The 19,301-nt window shown below is 38.3% G+C and overlaps 1 protein-coding gene across 2 annotated transcripts in view; it reads right to left on the bottom strand.

The window, feature by feature from the left end:
• The window catches only part of ARB2A (ARB2 cotranscriptional regulator A), a 249,225-nt gene extending 230,302 nt beyond the window's left edge, over positions 1–18,923 (bottom strand). The window contains exons 1-2 of one of the 2 annotated variants that reach the window (XM_072416157.1): positions 18,572–18,923; positions 1,508–1,629 (exon numbers count right to left, since the gene is read on the bottom strand). In XM_072416157.1, coding sequence (XP_072272258.1) covers positions 1,508–1,610 — 103 coding nt within the window. In that variant the 5' untranslated portion in view covers positions 1,611–1,629; positions 18,572–18,923. The remainder of the gene's footprint in view (positions 1–1,507; positions 1,630–18,571) is intronic. The other variant, XM_072416156.1, reaches the window with a different exon arrangement.
• Positions 18,924–19,301: the final 378 nt, after the last annotated feature.

Below are 19,301 nucleotides of genomic sequence, written 5' to 3'. Positions count from 1 at the left end.
TTACATTGGACCATTTTGCCTTTGCAATTAAAACTGCCAAGGTATTTTAGAATTTGCAGAATCAATTTATTACTGGCATGATAAACAGATGGGAATCAACCTGTCACTTGTGGCGTACAGGTCCAGTACAGGGCAGGGGTCTCATTAGCAATTTAAGTTTGAAATTAAGAAAGGCCACATAGCACTGCATATTTTCAGAAACATCTGCTTTAAAGTGCAAAAAATATCTTATTTGTTCCACAGCGCTAACACACTTTTGAGGTGAAGATAAAGCCTCAAGTCCTTTCCAATGGTTTCGGTTCAGAAAAGGCCAATGACTCATTAAAAGAGAAACAAGATTACACCATATTTGTACTGATTAGGATGAGAAAACTACATCAGAACACGGTACAGAAATCTGCACTTGACCCACTGAACTGACTAAATCCTACTTAGACTTAACAATGGCTGCAATAATAAGTATACCATGAGCAGATTAGTTTCCCCAGGTTCATCTGATTGACTTCTATCACAGCACTGCACATTTTCTCAGTCTTCTGTAATTAAATGCATAGCAGAAGCTAAATGAGAAATCATTTCCATAGAATATTTGTGTAGAGATTTCCCATGTCTCGTCAGAGCAGGTATAACCTTGTATTATAGAGCTATGTATGTTACTGAAATGAGGGTAGTTATGGGGGAGCTACACAGCACGAAGATTAAGGAGCACAATGAAAAATATTTTGTAAGCCGCAGGCAATTTAAATACTTTACAAAACTATATGGACACATTCTCTTACAAATAAAGTCCAGTAATTAACCTGCAGTAATGCCCACAGGTAGCTGTGCCCTCTTCCTAACCTATTCTATAGTTAATTACCACATGTTAAAATGAGACACTGCCATATCCCCTCTCTGTTCATGGGGCACAACAACCAAAGGTCACACTCCAGGCATATCTATAAATGATTGGGCGTATTATCAAAATTACCACAATGCCCTTTGGATCTCCAAGATATGGCCTATACATTGGTGGCACCAAGACTGTTTTTTAGCCAGTAGTGCTGGTCCTTATTTGCTTGTATGTTTTTATTGGTGCTTTTCAGTTCTTTATAACAGAACAAAAACAAATAGAAACGTGTGTCTTGTGTAAGCAGTCATTCCTTGGAGTAGGCTGGGCTTGACGCAATTAGGACCATATAAAATGGTGAGATACATTTTATTTGGAGTTTAGGAGTCAGTTTTCACTGATACACTGAAGACTCAAATCATGCCACCTAACTTATGGGTCTCTGTGTACAGTAGTCTGGATGGCAAAATCCTGGTCAGACGGCCAAGTACTTTCATGCATTAGACTGAATGTTTTTTTTATCTGCTGAAGTAAGGATCTGATGATGTTTACCCTAATCACAAATTCCTGACAGTGCGGTAGCCTATAAACATGTCATGCCTAGAGCATGTACAAGAGTTCACATATTTCTTCATGGTTAAACCATGGCAATATCACCCAGGTACTTGTCCAAGATACCTTTTAAGGCTGTTGTCTTTTCTTTTTCATCCGGAATTCCTACTTGTAGCTGTGCCATACTTATTCCAAACAAGACAACTAGTATGAAGGGAAAAATGGACATCAATCTTCTTATGTACACCCTACAAATAAAAACACATCAACAATAATAACCAGGATGTTTCCACCAAATACAAAAAAAAGGTATTACACATGAAAATAAATCATATATCAGCAAATAGTATTAAATGAATATTGACCAAGAATAAAAAAAAACAAAAAAACAAAACAAACAAAATGCTATAATTCAAAGTTAGGAACGGATACAGAATGTCACAGAAGGTCAGTCCAATGCCATTTGAAAAACCACTATGTCTTCTGCTAGGAAAGTTTTTATTATTATTTTTGTACCAAGAACAACAGAAAGGGAAATGAAAGGGAATTTTACATAAATGAGGACAACCACCAAATTTTAGCTTTTTCCTATATTTGTATTCTAGTGATGACAGCCATCTAGATAAATAATAAGACAGCACCGTGCACCACGTTGAATCTTGACCAAGGCACTATCTGCATTGAGTTTGTGTGTTCGTGGATTTCCTCACCAATTCAAAAAACATGAAGTTAGGTTCATTCTCTTCCCCCATGCTGACCTTAACTATGTTAATGGCATATGACTGTGAACCTCTTTGAGGGACAGTGATTGATAGGACTATTGACTTTGTAAAATGTAGTTTAATATGCTGGTGTTATATCAATACAATATAATACTAAAAGTACTGTATACAAGCAGATCTTAGACACTACCTAATTTTTAATCTTTATTAACCAGTAAGCCCAGAAACTCAAGTGACTCTCTGATATCATTTCATTATGTTCTTGGTGTTTTCCTGCTCCATTGTTGTGTGTTGGTAGTCTAATAAAACTGAACTGGCTGCCTGAACCAAACATACATCAAAATGCATTACCACAACAAATGCTTGCTTTACTATACTGCCTCAGTTTTGCATATTTTCAGGTGAAACAAATATATACATACATATTATTTAGAAATTGCATAAATCCCTGGTCAATGTGAGCAGAAATCCTTATAAACATCTGACAAACATTGATGGTTTAGTGCAGTGTTATTCAACCAGGGTTCCATGGAACAGTTCGGTTCCTCAATCAATTTGTGACGCTCAGGTGAGTGTGACACCAATGATCTTTTTGGCTATCTGTATGGGTAACATTCTTTCCACTGGCCGACAATGTTAAGAGGTATTCTTCCAAACTAATGCAGTGCTCTCCCCAGACGCTTAAAGCCGGGCACACCGCCCAGCTCATTTCAGTAACCACACTGTTACGCTGTTTTTGGGTGGTTACTGAAGAATTGGGTCACAACAAAGGGGCTGCCAACCACTGTAATGTACTGTGGATATAGTAAATATAACAGGGGTTCCTTGAAGATCTGAAAGTTATTTCAAGTAGTTCTCTCATGTTAAAAAAGGTTGAGGAACACTGGTCTAGGGTTATCAGCATAAGTAGGTTACAACAATCTTGCAACAACCTAGAAGCAGCCTAACTAATCAAAATATTATATGCCATACATAAAAAAAGGACATGAAGGCATCGCAATGGCTTTCCTAATTTGGCTCGCTTGTTTAAAAAACAAAAAAAAAAAAAGAAGAAATATCAGACTGGTCATTACAGTCTGTATTTAGGAGCTGACTGTACTACAACTTTGTCTAGGACTTCTTATTTAACAAGCAAAGAACTGCAATTTAGGAAGAGATGTTCACTGCATTATATTCAACCTTTACTTAGCTCACACTTCTTGTACTTCAAAGAATACAGCATGAATTGAAAAACCACTGATTACTAGTAGCCACTTCATGGTTTCAGAGCAGCAAAAAATCTGTCAGGTCCCACAAGACCCCAAAAATACATATGGTCATCATCAGTAATTTTTAAACTGACTGAGCAGATCTCTCACCATATAGCAAACAGTCTGTCACTTTATCAGTTTTCCTGGCTGTCACCAAGTCTATAACTACGTCAATGTGTCACTGTCAGTGTATTTCTTGTTGCATCTCAACCAGCTTGCTACTTTCAGCATGCTGTCTGTCTCTATTGTATCTTACTCTGCCTGTCAATGATGCTTCCCTGAAGGGGGCAGTGATGCAGAGAAAGAGGGGTGAGCAGGACAAAAGGATAGAAGATGCGGTGCGTAAGGGTGGGTCCTCAGGGATAAGTGATTTACTGTATAAGAAAAGATCCTGACTGCAAGTGAAGTATTATTTAAGCTAGATGAAATGACCTGCAACGTGTCAGCTGTTTACATAAAATAGTTCAAGTGTGACGTCTCAGACATTTGGCAGGCTGTCTAAAATGCACAAATAGGGGAGATTTTTCTCCCGCCAGGCAGAAATTATTCGAAGACTATAAATAATGTTGTGCAGTGCAACGGATAAACTTTTACAAGGTTCTAGAAAAAAAATATCTTGGGTATACCAGTTTCCAGCACCAAACAAGTAAAAAAAAAATCTGGATTAACAAATCTAAAATAGAATGTTGTTGTTGAAATACACATGGCCACTTCAAATGACATTGTTCATCAAAAGCTAATGTTTGAGGTTTATCATACCCTAAACATAGATACACACTAAACATAGATACACATATTGTAATACAATATTTATCTGATTTACAAATGTTGTAATTCACAATAAAATATTGGGTTGAAAAATTCACAGGAGCCACATTTCTTATCCCCTTCTAGAGTTGCTAGGTAGTAGCTGCAGAATTTTATTATTAGCCATTTTTCTTAGAGCGCTGACATATTACACGGTGCTTACAAAGTCCGCAGTCAGGCCACTAACTGTCTCTTAAAGCTGCGCTCGCCAACCGGTAGTCTGTGAGAGGATTTTGGGGGTCCGCGGCTCTGGTTGGACGCAATGGCCAGAGCTGCGGAGCACATCCCCCGAGCAGTTCCCAGGCCCCTGCACAGAACCCCCTCACTCTCCCACAGCAGGCGCAGATCTGCGATGGCAGAATTGGCGGGGTTATGACATCACTATGGGGAGGTTCCTCCCCTTTGATTGACAACCGGCTCCCCACGCATGCATAGTCAGGAGCCGGTAATTTTAGTGGTACCAAAAAGGTTAGCAACCGAATCTAATATCCCTACCACAGTCATGTCATTAAAGCATTGCCTAAACTCACAGTTTTCACTTTACATAAAAGGGTAGAGGGGAATAATCTTTCAGAATCTTTTTTTTCTAGATTTTCCTCCTTTAAAATTGGGTGCGTCTTATATTCCAGAGCGTCTTATACGGTGAAAAATATGGTACCTTGTCCCTGCAGCTCCTCCGGAGACATCTTCTCTATTCCGTCTTCACCCGGCGTGTGCAGAAATGATCTCTGGGGTTTCCCGGTGCTGTCAATGCTTGTGTCGGTGCGGGAGGAAGGCGGGGCAAGAAATTCAAATAATTATGTATTGGATTCAATACAAAATAGCTATATTGAGTCCAATACAAAGAAATCTTTATATAATATTATATATATATATATATATATATTTATAATATATTTGCTACTGTACACTTATATTACATGTATTTTCTTTAGTTTTTATTTTTTTTTTTTTTTTTTTTACAGATTTTTGTGTTTTGGTATTTAAAGTTTATTAATAAATTTGTTAAATGTATTAAATGTTGATGAGTTATGCCTACGAATTATAGCCTACAATAAAAAAAAAAAACCTTTCCATGCAAAAAATTGTACCACTTTTTTTGCATGGAATTTTGGACAGAATTAGTTAGGTTAATAAAAAAAAAAAAAAAATTCATGAAAAACAGTGTACTGCTTTTGGTACAGAAATCCAGACATCAGTGAAACGCCCAGAAGGTTAAACACAGTGTTGTCAGTCTTTGTAATCTTCTACAAAGCGTTCAAAGCGTCGCAAAAAAGGTAGTAAACAAAAGTGTATGAAATTGAAACAAGCTGGCCTAATTGCCTGAAACATGATTATTTTTCTATTATATTGATATATATAAAATAGGGCATGGGCGAATCATCACCAGGGTCTCCTAGAATTTCTTTAGCAATATCCACAGAAAGATATCCCTGCTTAAGGATTTAGGGTTGCCTTAACATTTATTATGGAGCCAAAACCCATCTTTTGCACGTTTCATATTAAAATAACAAAATCCCAAGGAAATCAACAAAATCTCTCGTAAAGTTCCTGGGACCTCAATGATGTAAAGTTGGCCAGGTTCTCTTCTGTCTATGACTTGCCTTGTCTTGTCTTTGTGCCCCATTATCACTATACGTTTCAGCAACTACTATAGATTGTTTTAAGAAAAAGCTGGATGCTTTTCTAGAAGCGCAGAATATAACTGGGTTTTAACTGGGCCAAGTAAAAATAACAGTGACTGGTGATCCAGGGAACATCCAATTACCTCATGGAATCAGGAAGGAATTTTTTTCCCCTGTTGAAGCAAATTTTACCTGGACCAACCATCTCTTATAGGGTTTTATATCTGGGATATGTTTATTTCCCTAGTGGGTGAACTTGATGTCTTTTTTCAACCTAACTTACTCAACTTTCCTCACTGTCACAACTGACCACTTAACACTCCAAGTGGTCAGTTGTGACAGTGAGGAAAAGGTGTGGCAACCTAGGATTTTTATTTTGAACATAACACTAAGTGATCTCATATAAACTCATGTAAATTAGCACCTAATAAAATGGTCATACACATGAGAGAGTGGATTGACTGCTAAAAACACAGAGCAGAAATGTTTATTTCTCATCTGTGTTACCTTGCTGTAAAATGTGTTTTTAAGACACTGAACTGTAAAACACATACTCAGAACTAAAAGCTCAATTTACGGTTACTTTAAATTATTACACTGCATCACAAAAAATAAATATTGTCTGCAACTTGGTCTAATCCATGTCTCCTATACTAAATCAATTGTGCTGAATGCAAATCTGAAGTTAGATTCTGCCTATGGTGCCAGGATCCTAAGGTAATTACAGGTATAAACGCGATTAGCTACACTCCCTCATTCCGCAGTTACTATTTAATCTCTATACATAACTAACTTTTGCCTCATAGTTCCATGACATTACAAAAACGTAGTTTTATGTTGCATCAACAAATACAATTACACATAATTCACCTGAGTCCTTGTTAAACACACATGTACACTTCAGAAGTCTTTCAGGCACTTGCTTTTGCGTTTGTGGCTCTCCACTGTCTCCCATTGCAGAAACCAGTAATAGTTGCGTTATTCACTCACATACCCCAAATTTTGTGGGAAGTCCAGATGGGAATGTAAGAAATTAATTTTCAGGGACATTCGACAGCCAAGCTGATGGAATGCTGTTAGCATGTTGTTCACAAGTTCAGCATGGTTTTCAGCTCGCTGGTTGCCCAGAAAGTTTTGTGCAACAAGCACAAGTTAATCCCAAGCAGCAAGTTCAAGTGGGTTGAGTTTGTCTCTGAATGTGGCATCACGTATCAAATTGCGGATTTGGGAACCAACAAAAATGTCTGCTTTCAGTTTAGCATCTGTTTTAACTTTTCCAAACTTGTCCTTCAGATACTGAAAACCCATACCATCATGACCCATTGCAACAACAACATTTTATGGATCCAAGTTAAATATGAAGTGGCAGAAGGTAAACTTTCTATGGACCAATGAGTTACTTATGCTTCACGTTGTACTGGCCAACAGTGTGTTTAGGTCTGGGTGGCCATTCTTTCATTTGTATTGGTCACTGTCATCACAACTGTTCCACAGAGAAAGCACATACAGTTAGGTCCATAAATATTTGGACAGAGACAACTTTTTTAAAATTTTGGTCCTGTACACTACCACAATTAACTTTAAATGGAACAACTCGGATGCAGTTGAACCGCAGACTTTCAGCTTTAATTCAGTGGGTTTAACAAAAAGATTGCATAAATGTGAGGAACTAAAGCCTTTTTAGTTTACACAATAACTTCATTTTAGGGGCTCAAAAGTATTTGGACAAATTAAAAAGCTGAAAATAAAATGGTTATTTCTAATACTTGGTTGAAAACCCTTTGCTGGCAATGACAGCCTGTAGTCTTGAACTCATGGACATCACCAGGTGCTGGGTTTCCTCCTTTTTATTGCTCTGCCAGGCTTTTACTGCAGCGGCTTTCAGTTGCTGTTTGTTTGTGGGCCTTTCTGTCCAAAGTTTAGTCTTCAACAACTGAAATGCATACTCAATTAGGTTCAGTCTGCAGCTTAACTGCATCTGAGTTGTTTCATTTAAAATTACTGTGGTAATGTACAGAACCAAAATTAGAAAAAAGTTGTCTGTCCAAATATTTATGGACCGAACTGTATATTTTGTATATCCCACCACCTTCAGGTCACCACAAACGTTCCACTTGTGTTCTGAATAGTTAATCAATTTCAAAATGATCTCCGTGGATTCGTATGCCTCTTTTATTCCCTCGGCATGAGCAAGAGGAACAGAGGGTTTTCTGTTACCTTTATGCAGCAATACAGCTTTCAAACTTGCTTTGCTCAGATCTTTGAACAATCTCGACACTGTTCTGGTATGTATTTGCAACCTAACCCTATCATCAAACCACTCACATCGGTACAGAAGCAAATGTCGTTTTCCAGCTTGTAATAACCTGCAAACTTTGGGTGACGATCACAAAGTGTGAAGTTGTATTTCCTTCTTGTAGCACATTCCACTCCTTTAATCTGGAGGCTAACAGTTCAGACTTCTCTTTTGACAAAAACAGGTCCCTTACTAGATCATCTAAATCTGATTGGCTTATAAAATGTGGCTTACCCTCTTCAAATTGGGGTTCATACCATTCATTACCATTGACCTCATTGGACATGTCACTGTCAGTAACAACAGATGTAGGAGGGACTGGCACTGGACCCTCTGCATCATGTGACACTGGCTTCAGAGCAGATTTACAATCAGGATAGAGGATTTTTGACTTTTAGTCTTCTTTGAAAACCCAGCAATTTTACAAATACAGAAGTAGCAGTCCGTGTGATGATGAGGCACAGCAAAAGGCATTTTATTACTTTTCCCATTCAAACATTGTGTTAGGCCAATTTAACACACCTGACAGCAGATATAAGATGCCCAGTTTTATCCTGATCTCCAATTCCACATCCAAAGTAATACTTGTAAACAAATCTCACTCTCTTGTTTAGGTTCTTGCGTCGATCACACAGGGTATATTTTCCACAAATGTAGCAAAATTTGTCCGGTTTAATAATACAGCTGCACCTACTCATCTTTAGCTCAAAACAGACTCACTATGACCTAGCTGTACTATCCAATAAGATGGTTTTGCACTAGAGACAAGCCCTTGGTCCATCTCGCCTTGTATAACTTATTTGTGGCGTCAGCTCACTGACTTGCCCAGACATGCCCAGCCGCTGCTGGAACATGCATGCCACCAGGGGGCGTGATTCAGCTGAGGCAGCAGCAGTCATAGTGGTAGCTGCAACTGTTATAACAGTCCCATGTAAAAATACATTACCCAAATACTGACCATTTAAACAGTATAGCACTCCTATCACTTAAAATCTGTACGTGATAGGCAAATTGTGAGTTCAAATTTGGAATCAGCACACTCGATATCATGTAAATCACATATGTTATTCCCAGTAGCAAAATCGTTGTTCTGCAGTGTTACCCAAGTAGGACAAAAATTAAACAAAAGGCATTTTAAATCTCAACTTTTTAAAAACGTTTTACCACATTCCCAGCTGAGCTGACTTTTCTATACTGCACATACTTATCTCCCGTTAATGCTTATATTTGAAATGAAATGTGAAATAAAAACACAGGTGCTAGACATACTGGGCACATTTTAAAGATAAACAGGGTTCCACTTTTTTTTTTTTTTTTTTAAATATTGTGCAGGGTGCCTTTAGATGTTACCAATAAACGGGGCTTGTATTTCAGCTCCATTCATTTAATGAGGGCAAGCTTTTCACATACTGCCAAGCAAGATAAAAAGAAGGCTTTACACTATAACATTGCTTCACATAAAATAGTTGATGGCACCATAAAGAATAATCAGCAAATAGTATGAAGCCATCCTATATAAACTGTTCTTCCATTGGCTTAACCAGTCCCTGTAATAGAAGCTTTGTGAAGCTGGGATACAATGTATGCAGCACAAGTAGCAGGTGCTTGCGACACAGAAATCCCCTTCCTGTCTAGAGTACTATATCATTAGGCAAGTTGATCATTCACACAATCAGGACAATCAGCTAAACTCTGCAAGCAATCCTACACAGAATTCAAAGCTTAGGGATTACATGTTTCCAAATTACTGTCACAGCAGGGCTGCTTTATAAAAAATAGGTGCCAGCTCAAAACATACCTCCCACTATGAACCTAAAAACCCAATTACAAAAATAAAGCACAGCATGTGTGAAAATATTCCTCTTTCCAAAGATTCAGAGGACTTTGTAGGGGTCCTTATATTTTGTAAACTGTGCAGTACTTAAGAATGGATCTTTATGCCTTTTGTACCTCTAGGAATAAACATAATTCAAGAATGCTGGCACACATTTTGCATCCTCTGCAAAAAGAGCTTGTGCATAAAGAGCTTTGGGTAGTAAATCAAGGGTTTTTTTGATTTTTTTCAAGGATTCTATTTAGATAGATACATTCTAATGATATTCAACTAGGTTGCATAACATACCAAATGCTACATATATATCTTGTATGAGACAAGAAAATTAAAAACTTATGTATGGTTTGCTTACTTTCCTATGTAAAGGCAGATCCCAGAACTAAAAAGTTAATCTAATGTACCCCTCTGGAACTGTCAATTTAGCCAGTCTATACAGGATGCTTTTATGTGGTGCTACCATATTTATTCAAAATATGTATTTTTCCAGCTCTCCATGATGTCAGAATTGATAATTATCTTTAAAATAAATCTGAGGGGTTCATGTGAAGTATATTTTAGTATTCCTTTTCATATAAAATTATGTGTGATTAATCAACACTTACCACCCCAAAATAAAAAAAAAAACAAATTTTTAGACAATATTGTATAAAAATGGGAAAAAAAAGTAATATTTCATAGGTATTCAGACATTTTGCAACAACACTTAGAATTTAGCTCAGGTGCCTCCAACTTCTCGATCACTGTTGAAATGTTTCTGCACCTTGATTGGAGTCCACCTTTGGTAAAGTAAATTGCTTGGACGTGATTGGGAAAGGCACACCTCTCTACAGAAGGCCTCAAAGATGAGAATGCATATCTGAGTAAAAAACCTAGCCATGAGGTCAAAGCAACTGCCAGCAGATCTCAGAAACAGGATTCCTGCAAAGCACAGATTCAGAGAAGGCTACAAAAAAATTCTTCTGCACTGAAGGTTTTCAATAGCGCAGTGTCCTCTATAATTCTCAAATGAAAGAAGTTTGGCACAATCAGGATTCTTCTAAAAGCTAGTCTTCCAGCCAAAACTTAGCCATTGAGGGAGAAGGGTCTTTGTGAGAGAGAACTAAGAACCTGATGGTCACTCTGACTGAGCTCCAGAGATCTTGTGTGGAGACTATGTTCCAGGAGGACGACCGTAACTGTCAGCCCTCCAGCGATCTGTCTTTTTGCACTGAGGAGAGGCTTCTCTGCTATACCACATTAAAATTTAAACATCTGGAACAAACCAGGAACCACTTATCTGCTCAATACTATCCTAACAGTGAAACATGGTGGTGACAGCATCATATGGGGGTGTTTTTAGGCAGCAGGGATTGGGGGACTGCTTCATTTACATTTCCCCAAACTAAAGAGACATTCCCATGTAAACCTGTTCCACAGTGCTCAGAACCACAGATTGGACCAAAGGTTCCCCTTCCAACATGTCAATGATCCAAAGCAAATACAACACAGGAGTGACATAGCAACAACTCTGTAAATGTCCCAGAGTGGCCCAACCAGAGCTCCCTTTTCAACACTATTGAACACCTCCAGAGAGACTTAAAAATGGCTGTCCACCAGTGGTCCCCACCAGGCCTGACTGAGCTTAAAAGGATTTGCAAAGAAGAATGGCAGAAATCCCCCAATCCAGGTGTGCAAAGTTTGTTGCATCAATAAAAAAAAACTACTTGAGGCTGTTATTGCCGCCAAAGCTGCTTTACTAAGACGGATAGTTCAGGTTTTTCTTCTTTGTAAGTTGACAAATTGTGTAAAATTGTGTTTTCATTTGGGTAATTATGAGATACTAAGAGTAGATTAAAAGAAAAAACAAAACAAAACTGAATACACTGAATACATATATATAAAACTAACTGTACACCAAAGACCTAAATTCATATCAATACTGAATTAAGCGAACATGAGAAAAACCTAGAGGAAATGAGTGAATATAATATATAATAATATAATATGCTGTGGCTAGAAAGGGTCAAAGTGGGCCCTTCCAACATAACCTTTTCAGGTAAATCATGTCAATTGTTCCTGATGCCTGACCTAGGTGACCTCTGTCTCACACTAATCATAAAGGATGAGCATAGCCCCAACAGCACTGAAACCTCTACAGAACTTGCCAAAGTACATAGGGCATAGAGTCCAGTGTTCAAATCTGTTAGTTTGGACATTACGCAAACGTTCCTATTTTGAACAGTAGGGGAGGGTTACAATTCCTGTTAGTTGTCTTTCCCCTTTGGTACCCCCCCGGGGAGATTTTACTTTCTTTATTTAAAAAAAAAAAAAAGTTGTCAAGGAAAGGTCTGTCCACACTCTCTGGATTTTCCAGAGCAAAATTCCCAGAAGAATCTTTTTTTTTTTTTTTTTGGCCAGTCCAGAGTTTCAGAATTGTGGGAATTCCTTCAACAGAATCTTACACAGCAGGTGATGAATTATCAATGGGGAAAAAAATATTATAGGGTACAGTATGAACGTGATGATCAAAGAATACACTACACATCTGCTAGAGTGTCTTCAGGTTTCATTCCCTGCACTCAAGTATTCTTCTGTGTTTCCAGGATGTCATCAGATTCATGTTTAGTGTGCCATACCATAAACAGATCTAATGAAACACCATGAAAGGACCATTACCCCAGTTCAAACCACTGCCAACTTGAAGTCTGCTTGCCATTTATCTGCCCAATTTGCATAATGGAGGATGTGTTTCATTTCTTTAATTGAGAGATCTGAACTTTCATAAAAACTCTAGGAACTGTAACTGTTTGCAAAATACAGGGGATGATGAAACATGGAAGATAGAAGCATTCACATCCTTAGACACTTACGGCCCCCATGAATTCTCCTACTACATAAAAAGCTGCAACCCAACAGCTTCTTAACCTGATGTCTGAAGATGGAAATGGCTTTAAGTGCAAAGATAGGATGACAACCTACACCAACTAATTGGTTAAGTCTATTACAGGCTGTGGAGGAACTTTTCCAGAGACAGAATTCTACCACTTCTAAAGCTCCCTGAGACACTGAGTGGTAGAAACTGACTCCATTTATTGGAGTAAACTCTGGTTTGTGTTTAGAGTAACAAGTTGCTTTTTTACTAATTTCCCTTCCCCAGCAGCTGGCTCTTTCATCTGATGTTTGGGGTTGTCTGTGGGCCCCTGGTGTCTTGCTAACAACATTGCACTGCGAGTTCTGCATTGTACAAAATTTATTGCCTCCGACCATAGAGCAGCAAAAAGGAACTCATTGTGCAGCGGAGTGTAAATCTGTGGGAGGGTTGTAAATAACATGAATTATTTATTTTCCTCTGGACAAAAACAATTCCCTTTCCTTAAGCAAGGGTAAAGAAATATTGGCCTGAATTTAGCTTTGAAAAAACAGGGATGACAACAGGTCCTTAGGAATGGATAAAAGGTAGTGTTTGGAGGTGGAGAAAACCCTTAGGATGATCCCACCCTCAATTGAGAACATAATCAAACTGACTATCCATACCTGGGAGTCTGGTATGATATAGAGACATGGTACAACCAATTCACACAGGGAGTTCAGTAGGACATGGAGCTAATTGTTGGTTTGTTTGGGTGAAATGAAAGATTTAGAGAATAATTATGACACTGCCAACAGCATACATATATATGTATAAATAAGGAAAAATAAAGAGTGTACAGTTGTTAGGTCAAGTCTGGGAATGTCTAAAGAAGAAAAAAAAAACACGTTAGAATAAAACATTTTGCCCAACTGTGATCTTTGCCAGCTGTCCTGCCAATCACTATACACATATTTAGAAGGTTCAATCATATGAAAATGTAATAACACCTGAAATCTGTTGACTTTTTTCAACATATTTAAACAGGCACATTGGATCTTCATTTAAACAGTTTCTGCAAGTAATGATATAAATATACAAAAACAGGAGAATTTTGCCTTTTCAATAATTTAACATAAATATCATTAGTTGTATCTATGTATTGTATCTATACATTGTGGTATTGCTGAACGTATTATATGGGTTTTATCACTTAACTATTTATTTGATGGCCCACCCCAACAACCTTTCAACAGGATTCAATTTTTGGCTTTAACTAGGGAAGTTCATAAATCTTTTTCATGATTATTAAACCATTCCTTGGTATATTATGTACTGAGAATTGGATCATTTATTTTCTTGTCCATTTCTAGTTAAATTCAGTTGGGACAATGAGGACAGTCATACATTCTTATTTGCTACACTTTGATATGAAACAGAATTCATTGTTAACTCAATGACTGCAAGCTGCCAAGGCCAAGAATCAGGAAAGCAACCGCAAACCAGAACATTTTCACCACCATGTTTAACAGTTGGTACAATGTTCTTCTTCTGAATTTACACCAAAGACATTGACTGTTACCTTGGCTAAACAAACTGTATTTCATCATTTCACAGCACATTGTTTGCAAAGGCCTGGTTGGTATCCTTATGTTCAAAAGCAAACTGCAGTCTTAAGCTGCGTACACACGGCAAATTTTTCTCGCCCGATAATCGGTATCGGCCAATTATCGGGCGAAAATCTGCCGTGTGTACAGTCGGTCGTCGTCCATCGTCCGACGACCGTCCTGGCGGATCCATGGACGATGGACGACGACCGATCCTAATGAAAGGGAAGGGGATAGCGCGCAGCAGGGTGCCGCTCCGTCGCTCTCCCCCTCCCCTCTCCATAGAGCATGAACGGTGCTGTATGTACAGCATCGTTCATGCATCGTGCAGTCTTTTCTCGTTGGAAAGGATCGTGAAAGATCCTTTCCAACGAGAAAAATTGCAGGTGTGTACGCAGCTTTACTTTGAAGCTCAATTTAGATAGCAAAGTTGTGCAATTCATTTCTGACTGTAGATGCTGGACATTACCTATTGCAAGAGTTACTTGCAGATATTCCAACGAAATTGGGGTTTTTAGACACTAAATTTAACATCAAATAGTCAGCTGAGATATATTTTTTCAACTGGTTAGTCCTGCAAAAAAAGTACCAATCTTTTAAAATCTATACCAGTTCTATATTGTTCTCATTTCAATGGAATGATTAAGTTTAACTAGCTTGTCAGTCTTTTTAAATCTTTTGACAGACTCAATCAAATAACCACAATGGAATCTGGCAAGATGACAACACTCACGTCAATTGCAAAGGCACCACCAGAACCATCAGAGATTTAGGCAGTTTCCTACAGCAAACTCACCAAGGGATTCTTGTTATTGACACCTAATCTGGAACAACCTATTCTAAGAACAAGAATGAACAAACCATATCAGCTATCCATGAACTTACTTTTATTATGATTGTACAATCTGCCTATTTATGGTCTCTTACCTTCATGATAAAGCAGAGGTTTAGAATTTTTTTTAAACATAATTTCTTCTCATAAAATTGCTAGATTTTACAACATTGTTTTCAAACTAGACCTGTATACTTTCCTTTGGAGTTTAGAACCTTGCTCATCCTATTTAGAAGTAGACATAACTTTAGAGCACTTTAGAATTAACATGAAGTCATATGCATATCAGAAGTCACACCTTTGTTCTGTAGGTAAATAGTAAAAAGTAAATGCAATGTCACAATATATTTCAGAATTACATTTTTTCAGCTGGGTTTACAAACAAGTTTTACCCCAACAGGTGGAACTTGCCAAGCTTCAGCTGTCATTTGACAGCCAGGAATTGCCAACCAAAGTGGCAGGTGAAGCAGTGCAGAGTAAGGCACAATCTCCATTTGTAGGATGTGGATTTTGACCAGAAAAAAAATCAACAAGAGGTTAATACTAGTTATAGTCAACCATAACAGCCAATAAGAATTTATTGTACTTAAATTAAAGTAGTACCACATACAATTTGACTTATTGCCATGTGATGCACATTGTACTTCCAGCTTCTTACCCTGTTGTGTTTACCTGATTCAGCTCAAGCATAAATATTTTAACAAGAGGCCCAACAGGTCATTAAGAAGTTTAAATTATATGTATATTCATTTCAATCAGACTTCAGTTTAGCATACTCTCTTTTCTGTGTTCAGAAAAGAGATGAAGAAAAATGAAGACAACCAAACTTAATGAAACAGAAAATTGAAAGTTTCAGCCCAACCGCAATATAATGGAAACAAAAAGAAAGAAAAAGCAAAAGGAAGACCTTTTCGTTTAAATCCAATCTCATATACCATAATACTCATCATCTGTAAGAAAAACTAACAATATTGAAAATGATGTACGAAACAATTGCAAATATTGGAATACAGTACATGATGTGCGTTACTACATGCCTGTTATGCCCACTTTTGTAAACTTGTCCTCTACCGTACATTGGAAAATAATGTAATTAATGGGTATTTTCAATTATCTCTAAGTATTTCAGTGATAGCCAAGTAAAGGATACACAACAAAAGCAGGGGATTTTTAGCGGAGTAGTTTTTTATATATTTGCATATAAAAAACATACTCAGTCAAAAATTCCCTGCTTTTCTCGTGTATCTTCTACTGTACATTACTTACTACTAAAGTCTGGAGCAGAATTTTTGTGTTTAACATGATGCAAATGAATTTTAAATAAACAAAACCGCATTGTAGATGTAATTATGTGTTACTATTCATTTTCTTGGACCCATAGTAGATCCAGCATTTCAAAATCGCATTAAGGAGTACTATTGATTTTCCTACACAGAACAAGGTAACCGGTTCAATTTACAAATTCCCCCACCCCATTTTTCCCAAATCCATAAACTTCGTGCCCTCTGTCCTGTGCTTACATTAGTAAAGAGATTTGCTGCTGAGAAGGAATACATTGCAGCCAATCCACTTCTCTGTCCCGCATGGACAGACCATAGGTTTTCTTTAAAATAACTGTCCGAGGCTCTGTCAATTTTCTAATTTGTTATAGAACCCCTTAAACAACACTGTGCACACCTTCGTTGTAGGTTGGAGCCTTCACAAAATTACCTGATCCTTCCATATATGGAAGCCATGTGACCTTCTTACCAGGAGACAGCCAATTACCAGGCCGGTCAATGGGGGACGATGACATTATCAACCCCTATGTAAGCTCCATAACAGTGTTAACACCATGCTGATTCCAACCTCCAATACAGGAATGGAGTAGCAACAGAGTGCACAGACGTGGGTCAGAAGAATTGATGAGGCCATATCATACTGCTCTGAATGAATCAAATCTCCTTGGCATGAAGTACATGGGTATGATTTAGTCAAATAGGAATGAATGGGATTTGTACTTGAAATGCATTTACAGTGTTCCCCCCAACCCCTTTTAGCTGGGCGCACCATCCAGCACTGTTTTTGGGTGGTAACTGAAATGTTGGGGGATAACACAAAGACGATGGAAAAATGGAACAAACTTATAGGAGTTACAGGATTCCTATGACAAACTGGAACACTAAATTTGCCATGTGTTGCTCTGCACATCTTTTGACCACTCATCAGACATTTTTTTGGCTGGGTGGAGAGATGTAGGCCGGTGGTCACAATGTAGGCGGGGTAACACATGACAAATTTAGTGATCTGAGTAGTCGTTGCTGTAAGAATTGAGTAATCCCTAAAACTTTAGTTTTTTTCTGCCATACTATTCTTTGTTCTAGCTTTGTTATGCCTACCCCCTTAGTATGTCCCATTGTTCCATCATCTTTGTATTGTACCCTAACTGTCTGGTGCCCCAACTTTTCAAAGAATTTCACACTAAATCTTGTGAGTATTCATTTTTGTTTCCATAATTAACAGGATGGAAGGGGAGGTTCAAATGTTGTTCCCCCATTGGGCGGAGGGGGTTTAGGGATTTGTTCCCAGACACCACTTAAGTTTTTTAGGTTAGTGATTATGTTCTCCTTAGGTGATTCAAATTGTTCAAAAAGGATTCAAAAAGAAAAAAAAGTCCAGGCAGCAGGTGGTAATAAATTCCTCTAGAAGCTGATAGTGGGGAACAACATTGCAGAAGATCATGCCACCCTGTTACCATATGGAAACCAACATGGATACAAACAACATTTGGTGTGAACTTTTCTTCCACCTTCCATTCCAGTCACTGCAAAAGCCTGTGAATCTATGTGATGGGGAAGCCCGTGCAGGCGAAACGCATCAGTGACAGGACTCCCAAAGTAATATAAAAGAGTACACTGAATGGAAAATTGTAACACATTTGAGGGAAACCTTTGTACAACCTTTTTGGACCCAAAAACCATGCATGTACTGCTAAAATTCCCGGCCGAAATTCTCTCCAAAGTTCCTTTATACCTTAAGTAATAAGTATTCTGGGGTTGGCACATCGCCAATAACGCACTTCAATAAAATACAGTGAGCGGGACTAAGGAGTTCTACACTAATATGCTAATCGGTGGTTCACTTGTCATACCCCCACCCATTGTGAGAACACAGAAATAGTAATGGAATCCCAACAACGGAGTATGCATTTAACACAACATTCACATAATGCACTAAAACCACCACCAACGGCCCCATCATTACATTTCATAACCCGCCTTCTGTTAGGCTTTCCAAATTTACAGGTGTGCTTTGTAAAATATAAACATATTTCTTCACCATGCACATTACCACCATACAACACATGTGCATCACACATGCGTATCACACATGCCCATGCGCTGCACTCACTTTGTCTCTCTTTAACGGGGCGCTGCGCCACCACTTCCACGTGCGGTCGCCGCCACCAGGACTGAAGGCCAATTAATCCAAAGTGTTAATGGAAAATAAAACCTCCAACAAAGAGACTGCGGACTGGGCACCCAGAAGATCAGGGATTCACTGACACCTACAAGCCTGTGATACACAAGGCAATATTATAGGTGCTCTGCTGGTATTCTACGCCCAGCGTTTATAAATTCGCCACCATTTTTCACAAAAAAATATATGGAAGCAGCTTCTGCATTCAGTCAGCTGGACAGCTTCCCAATGAAGCTCATTTGAGAGCACCCGGCCGGAAGGAAGACAGCTAGCCAGTGGACGAACGTGCGTTCCGAGCCTCGCTCTGGCGTGGTCACGTTATGTTTTGATCACGTGATCCGACTGGGACTCTCCTGGTTATGGGATATCGAGTTCTGCTGCGGTTCCTGATACATTACAGCTGGCCAGTGTTTCCTGCTTAAAAGACTACAACTCCCTTAATCCTTCGCGGCGCACAATGTTCATTCACTTGTTTAACAGCCAGCGAAACTTTTAAGTGATTACTGTGTTAACATGTGAATAGAAAAATGCTTATGTGAGGAGCCGACTTCCAATACACTCTTGTCTGTAGAGCCAGAAACCTGAAAATAAAACCATTTTCAGTATACCTTACCCAGATTTTCTCTAATATAGCAAAGTGAAATCTAGTACTGCATAAAAT

Source organism: Pyxicephalus adspersus, chromosome 6, assembly GCF_032062135.1.
Source record: "Pyxicephalus adspersus chromosome 6, UCB_Pads_2.0, whole genome shotgun sequence".
Classification (NCBI taxonomy): Eukaryota; Metazoa; Chordata; class Amphibia; order Anura; family Pyxicephalidae; genus Pyxicephalus; species Pyxicephalus adspersus.
The sequence above is the reverse complement of the archived record's forward strand: the minus strand, read 5'-3'. Positions and strand labels throughout refer to the sequence as shown.